This window comes from Salmo salar, chromosome ssa11, assembly GCF_905237065.1.
Source record: "Salmo salar chromosome ssa11, Ssal_v3.1, whole genome shotgun sequence".
NCBI lineage: Eukaryota > Metazoa > Chordata > Actinopteri > Salmoniformes > Salmonidae > Salmo > Salmo salar.
Window position 1 is genome coordinate 96,633,218 of NC_059452.1, and position 7,756 is coordinate 96,640,973.

At 42.3% G+C, this 7,756-nt stretch overlaps 1 protein-coding gene across 4 annotated transcripts in view; it reads left to right on the plus strand.

Moving 5' to 3' along the window:
• Positions 1-5,583, plus strand: part of camk2a (calcium/calmodulin-dependent protein kinase II alpha) — a 150,020-nt gene extending 144,437 nt beyond the window's left edge. For 2 of the 4 annotated variants that reach the window (XM_014129572.2, XM_014129575.2), the window contains 3 exons: positions 793-887; positions 1,961-2,202; positions 3,293-5,583. In XM_014129572.2, coding sequence (XP_013985047.1) covers positions 793-887; positions 1,961-2,193 — 328 coding nt within the window. In that variant the 3' untranslated portion in view covers positions 2,194-2,202; positions 3,293-5,583. Of the gene's footprint in view, positions 1-792; positions 888-1,960; positions 2,203-3,257 lie in introns of all 4 variants that reach the window. The other 2 variants (XM_014129573.2, XM_014129574.2) reach the window with 2 other exon arrangements.
• The last annotated feature ends 2,173 nt before the right edge of the window (positions 5,584-7,756 follow it).

The following is a 7,756-nucleotide window of genomic DNA, read 5'->3' on the forward strand; positions in this document are numbered from 1 at the left end:
CAAACATATTGAGCAACACTGGATATTTTTTTTGTGTTACTATTACTCGTTATTGTATTCTATGCTGTTTAATAAACTGTAGAATCAATCCACAATGGACTAGGACTAGAACATTCCGTGCCCCCAGCCGAATTGGAGTTGATGACAAGGCAAAGATCGTCAATAACCTACAGAACTGGAGACAAGCACATCCATGGAATGCCTTGAATGGCCAGTGAGTGGCCAAGCCCTCGCCACACGTACAACTTGTTCATTCATCAAAACCCAGCCCTTTCACTGCACCGCCAGCTATTGCACTCATAATAACGGCTGTGAAAATAGCTAAAATATTTCGGACACACCCCTGGATCTATAGCACTACCTCCAGCGCTTAGATTTACCATAAGTTAGGTTTGTTAAAATAGATCCCTCTGTGTGAACCATATGAATAACAAGGCCATTGTATTTCATTCAACTCTAGCTGATGCAGCTCTGAGTAAACAGTAAATGTCTATATCCCAATAGCCTATCTGAAGTGTTTGAGTAGTGTGAATCTCCCACAAGCCCACTACACCGTGCCAGATATAGTCCTATTCAGCAGCAGTTTATCTTCGAACTTAGCATCCTGAGGGGAGTAACAACACCCCAGCCTGTCCGTCACATTTCCCGACTCTCTCTCTCTCTCTCTCTCTCTCTCTCTCTCTCTCTCTCTCTCTCTCTCTCTCTCTCTCTCTCTCTCTCTCTCTCTCTCTCTCTCTCTCTCTCTCTCTCTCTCTCTCTCTCTCTCTCGTCTCTCATCTCTTCCCCCTATAGTAAGATGTGTGACCCCAGTGTGACAGCGTTTGAGCCAGAAGCTCTGGGTAATCTGGTGGAAGGCCTGGACTTCCATCGCTTCTACTTTGAGAACTGTAAGTTGCATTGCTCTCTCCTTGCCTCCCTCCTACTATATCAATTTCAGAATTCTAATTTTACATTATACACAGACAGTTTCAAGCTACAGGAAACCTGTGTTTAATTGTTTGGGATATATCATCAAATTCCAGAGCTGTACACAGACAGGAGGGCTGTACAAACTCTTGCTATACAGCACTAACAACTCATTTACTTTCCCAGTGAAGGGAGAGTATACATATTATACACACTATAGTATAATTAAGCAATAAGGCACGAGGGGGTGTGGTATATGGACAATATACCACGGCTAAGGGCTGTTCTTCCTGGATACAGCCCTTAGCCGTGGTATATTGGCCACATACCACAAACCCCAGAGGTGCCATATTGCTATTACAAACTGGTTACCAATGTAAGTAAAACAGTAAAAATAAATGTTTTGTCATACCCGTGATATATGGTCTGATATACCACAGCTGTCAGCCAATCAGCATTCAGGGCTTGAACCACCCAGTTTATAATATATATTTTGGAATATCCTTTAATAGTCCTTTATATGTGCTCATAAGCTCTAGCTTACTGTTTCCATAATAGGTAACAAAATGTAATTTCTATTTCATGAGATGTGGTTAGGATTACAGCAAGTTGTGGAGAACAGAACCTTGGGGCCATTATCTGTAAGTGAATGTAGTGTTCATTAGCTGCTACAGTGGCTGCAGACTGAATGCTTTTGGCTCATTGTGATGAGTAATGGATAATCCTCTCCTGTCAGCTACTGTTCTCCCAGCCAGAGGAAACAGCTCCAATGGGCCTGATTGGACTGATTGGGAAAATGACAGAGCAAGGAAGAGAGAAAGAGAGGAAGAGAGAAATTAAAGAAGAGAGAAATGGAGAGAAACATAATGAGAGTGAAACTAATTAACCCTCTCAAATATTAATTCTGTAAAGCATTGATAAAGGCACAGCATCATCATCAGTGAGACAGACTATGGCATACCTAGTCATAAACCAGTGTGAAATCTCCTGCAGTCATAGAATGACTTATTCATTGACTGACTGTTGTCTTGTGTGTATGTTACTCGTCCCCCAGTGTGGTCTAAGAACAGTAAGCCTGTCCACACCACCATCCTGAACCCCCACATCCACCTGATCGGGGAGGAAGCTGCCTGCATCGCCTACATCCGCATCACCCAGTACATCGACACCAACGGCATGCCCCGCACTGCCCAGTCTGAGGAGACACGCATCTGGCACCGCCGTGACGGCAAGTGGCAGATAGTCCACTTTCACCGCTCTGGATCACCCTCCGCCATCACCAAGTAAACCAGTCTGGTGAGTGTCTCCTCACCTCTCCTTTACTCGCTATACTGGAAACACTCAGGTGGTGGGAGATGTATCTATTTAATATAGGCCTGCCATCTGATGGGAGATGTAGCTATTTAATATAGGCCTGCCATCTGGTGGGAGATGTAGCTATTTAATATAGGCCTGCCATCTGGTGGGAGATGTAGCTATTTAATATAGGCCTGCCATCTGATGGAAGATGTAGCTATTTAATATAGGCCTGACATCTGGTGGGAGTTGTAGCTATTTAATAAAGGCCTGCCATCTGATGGGAGATGTAGCTATTTAATATAGGCCTGACATCTAGTGGGAGATGTAGCTATTTAATATAGGCCTGACATCTGATGGGAGATGTAGCTATTTAATATAGGACTGACATCTAGTGGGAGATGTAGCTATTTAATATAGGCCTGCCATCTGGTGGGAGATGTAGCTATTTAATATAGGCCTGCCATCTGATGGAAGATGTAGCTATTTAATATAGGCCTGCCATCTGGTGGGAGATGTAGCTATTTAATATAGGCCTGCCATCTGGTGGGAGATGTAGCTATTTAATATAGGCCTGCCATCTGATGGAAGATGTAGCTATTTAATATAGGCCTGACATCTGGTGGGAGTTGTAGCTATTTAATAAAGGCCTGCCATCTGGTGGGAGATGTAGCTATTTAATATAGGCCTGCCATCTGATGAAAGATGTAGCTATTTAATATAGGCCTGCCATCTGGTGGGAGATGTAGCTATTTAATATAGGCCTGCCATCTGGTGGGAGATGTAGCTATTTAATATAGGCCTGCCATCTAATGGAAGATGTAGCTATTTAATATAGGCCTGACATCTGGTGGGAGTTGTAGCTATTTAATAAAGGCCTGCCATCTGGTGGGAGATGTAGCTATTTAATATAGGCCTGCCATCTGGTGGGAGATGTAGCTATTTCATGTAGGCCTGCTAGTACTCAATGCCAGAGATTCTGTAGCTGTATCGGCATGGGCATCTGTAATAAGGGTCAGTTTTCTCTTATTCCCTACTATTTGTTATTGAATGAGGTCAGGCAATCTCTCGTCTTCCCTTCTGACCCCAGCTGAGCTCTAGAGCAGGAGGGTTTGAGTGAGACGTCCCTCTGAGTGACACCGGTGGGTTACCAGCCGGCTGCATGGGGACACAGAGGGACGCCCACCGACCGGCCTGAGGAACCACGAGCCCGCCCTCCTACACGCCACATCTCATTTCTTTACTTGAAATCAGTTTACGTCTCCTCTCATATCCATCACAAGCAAATCACATTAACGTCACACTATGTCACGCTCTCATGTATGTATTGTATATGCTGTGTGTGTCAGGAACATTTAAGCCTTGTCACACTGTCTCTCTGCTCGTTCTTCTCTGACCTTCTTGGTTCTTGTCATACTACAGTACTTGGCAGAGGCACAATTAGTACCAATGGATCTATGAGTAAGATTCAATCTGTAAAATATAGCTGAGGGAAGTAGGGATACTGAGTGTGCTGATTTTTTTATAATCCCCACAAAATGTGTGAACTAGGCCTTTATTACTCCTGTTTGCAGAGCAGAGAAATACCCCTCCCCTCAATATAAATTATCCTCAGCCACACCCCTCATCGACCAAAATCTCCTTATAACCCACCCCCGTAAACATCTTCCCGCTGCTCTAAAGCGCTCGCAGTAATCGGTACCTACAGTTTCCCTTACACTTAAATGTTTTTATTCAACAATGCTCCCTCAACAATTCTCCCTCAACAATGCTCCCTCAACAATGCTCCCTCAACAAATCAGTACATTAATATTTAATTATTACATTAAAAGTCCAGTCAGAAATAACAAGTCATAGTAATATAATAGTCACATAAATTTCTACATAATATAATATTATACTGTATGTGGGAGGAGCATCAAAGCACTTCTTTAGGTTCTTCCAATGAGGACTGAGGGTAGATACCATATATCTTCCTCCTTTTTATTGTTGTCAATACAAACCCTCTCTTACCTGTTAGAGCAGTTATCTTACTTGCAGCAGACAGTGTAAACTACAGTATTCTGCCTACTTCAGAGTAAGAAGCAATTCAAAAAGACCACTAACACTGCCCCAGGATTTTCTGCAATAAGTTAGATTGGTGTTTTTATACTAAATAGTGTGATCTTCTGATTATAGATTTGTTGTGGATTTTAAAAAATGACAATTGATTTGAATGACTTTGTTTTATTGATGTCCCATTCCCTCTATTTCGTCACTCTCCAGTGTTAACATCACTGTTTATTACATGCAAGTGTATAAATTAACTTTGGATCTCTCTGCTTGTGTTTCTAGTTCTCAAATTTGTCAAATGTGATATTTCAGATGTACTCTCAGAGATGTATAAATTATTTTATCTTTTTACTGTTCGAAGAATGTCAAAATGGGACAAATAAGAACATGATATCACCTCTAAACTGCAGTTGTGTTTCCCTGTGTTTTAACAATAAATGCCTCATGGAATATTTGATTGTGCTTTGAAAAACTGCCAGAATTGAATTTGATTTAAACAAAATGTGTTTACTATTGGCAGATCAACACAGATATATATCAAACTTTGTACTGTAAAGCAATTTGTGAAAAATCTGCTGAATACGACAAACAAATCTTTTCCTCAAAATAAAGGATAAAAGAAGAACCACAACAGCCAAATCCTCTGTGTATGCTTTCTAGAACTGATTCTACAGATTGTATACTTGTTTTATACAGTAGTTTAGTATTTTAGTGTAAATGGCCAGGCCTACAGCCTACTGCTTTAAAACAGCACTGCTGCTCTGATGTTGCTGTTTCTTTCCTGGCACTATTCAACGGAGCACATTGAGGACCTTATGGTACTGTATAGGAGCTATTGTAGGATTTATATTATTCTGGATATGAGATGCTTTCTTTATACTATTCTGGATATGTGACGCTTTATTTCTTTATATTATTCTGGATATGAGACGCTTTCTTTATATTATTCTGGATATGAAACTCTTTCTTTATATTATTCTGGATATGAAACTCTTTCTTTATATTATTCTGGATATGAAACTCTTTCTTTATATTATTCTGGATATGAGACTCTTTCTTTATATTATTCTGGTTATGTGAAGCTTTCTTTTTATTATTCTAGACATGTGGCACTTTATTTCTTTATATTATTCTGGTTATGTGAAGCTTTCTTTTTATTATTCTGGATATATGCCTTTCCTTTGAAGCATGTGAGTTTGTTATGTGCTCGAAGTTAATGTGTCTGTTTTTGAAAATTATTTTCTGAAGGGTCAAAGTCATCATTTGCAATTGTTATATAATATACTGTGAATTTGGGTCTGTAAATAAAAACATTATAATGATAAGGCATTCCACATTGTTTGGTGTTTTTTTAAAATATATTTTATTTAACCTTTATTTAACTAGGTAAGTCAGTTAAGAACAAATTATTATTTACAGTGACGTCCTACCCCGGCCAGATCCTTACCCGGATGACGCTGGGCCAATTGTGCGCCGCCCTATGGGACTCCCAATCATGGCAGGTTGTGATACAGCCTGGAATCGAACCAGGGTCTGTAGTGACACCTCTATCAATCGATCAAATCTATTCATGAAACCCTTTTTACATCAGCCGATGTCACAAAGTGCTGTACAGAAACCCAGCCTAAACCCCCAACCAGCAAGCAATGCAGATGTAGAAGCACGGTGGCTAGGAAAAACTCCCTAGAAAGGCCAGAACCTAGGAAGAAACCTAGAGAGGAACCAGGCTATGAGGGGTGGCCAGTCCTCTTCTGGCTGTGCCGGGTGGAGATTATAACAGAACATGGCCAAGATGTTCAAACGTTCATTGATGACAGCAGGGTGAGATAATAATAATCACAGTGGTTGTAGAGGACAACAGGTCAGTTGGCTTTTCATAGCCGATCATTCAGAGTTAGCGACAGCAGGTGCGGTAGAGAGAGAGAGTCCAAAACAGCAGGTCCGGCACAAGGTAGCTCGTCCAGTGAACAGGTCAGGGTTCCATAGCTACAGGCAGAATAGTTGAAACTGGATCAGCAGCATGACCAGGTGGACTGGGGACAAAAAATAGTTATCAGGCCAGGTAGTCCTGAGCCATGGTCCTAGGGCTCAGGTCCTCCGAGAGAGAAAGAGAGAGAAAAAGAGAGAAAAAGAGAAAAAGAGAGAGAGCGAGAATTAGAGTGAGCATATTTAAATTCACACAGGACACCGGATGTGACAGGAGAAATACTCCAGATATAACAGACTGACTCTAGCCCCCCGACACATAAACTATTGCAGCATGCATACTGGAGGCTGAGACAGGAGAGGTCGGGAGACACTGTGGCCCTGTCCGACGATACCCCCGGACTGGGCCAAACAGGCAGGATATAACCCCACCCACTTTGCCAAAGCACAGCCCCTACACCACTAGAGGGATATCTTCAACCACCAACCTACTACCCTGAGACGAGGCCGAGTACAGCCCACGAAGATCTCCCCAACGGCACGAACCCGAAGGGGGCGCCAACCCAGACAGGAAGATCACGTCAGTGACTCAACCCACTCAAGTGGGGCACCCCTCCTAAGGACGGAATGGAAGAGCACCAGTAAGTCAGTGACTCAGCCCTTAGGGTTAGAGGCAGAGAAACCGGGTGGAGAGAGGGGAACCAGCCAGGCAGAGACAGCAAGGGCGGTTTGTCGCTCCAGTGCCTTTCCGTTCACCTTCACACTCCTGGGCCAGACTACACTCAATCATAGAACCTACTGAAGAGATGAGTCTTCAATAAAGACTTAAAGGTCGAGACCGAGTCTGCGTCTCTCACATGGATAGGCTGACCGTTCCATAAAAATGGAGCTCTATAGGAGAAAGCCCTACCTCCAGCAGATTGCTTAGAAATTCTAGGGACAGTGTCATGTGACCGTAGCGTATGTATAGGTATGTACGGCAGGAGCAAATCGGAAAGATAGGTAGGAGAAAGCCCATGTAATGCTTTGTAGGTTAGCAGTAAAACCTTGAAATCAGCCCTAGCCTTAACAGGAAGCCAGTGTAGAGAGGCTAGCACTGGAGTAATATGATCAAATGTTTCGGTTCTAGTCAAGATTCTAGCAGCCATGTTTAGCACTAACTGAAGTTTATTTTGTGCTTTTTCCGGGTAGCCAGAAAGTAGAGCATTGCAGTAGTCTAACCTAGAAGTGACACAAGCATGGATACATTTTTCTGCACCATTTTTGGACAGAAAGTTTCAGATTTTTGCAATGTTACGAAGATTGAAAAAAGCTGTCCTTGAAATACCTCTAGCACAGAGATACAGTGCCTTAGACCGCTGCCCCACTTGGGAGCCCCTTTTTAAGTTTTCAGTTTTAGTAATGCTATCTATAGGTATTTAATCATAGTATTATAAATTATTGAATTGATTTGATTATGATGACACTTTCCTGTCGCTGTGGAAGAATTATACAACTTTCTGTTGGCTCCCGGCTTGTGCCATTAAACCCCTGCAACTTATCAAAAACGCTACAACCCGTCTGGTGTTCAACCTTC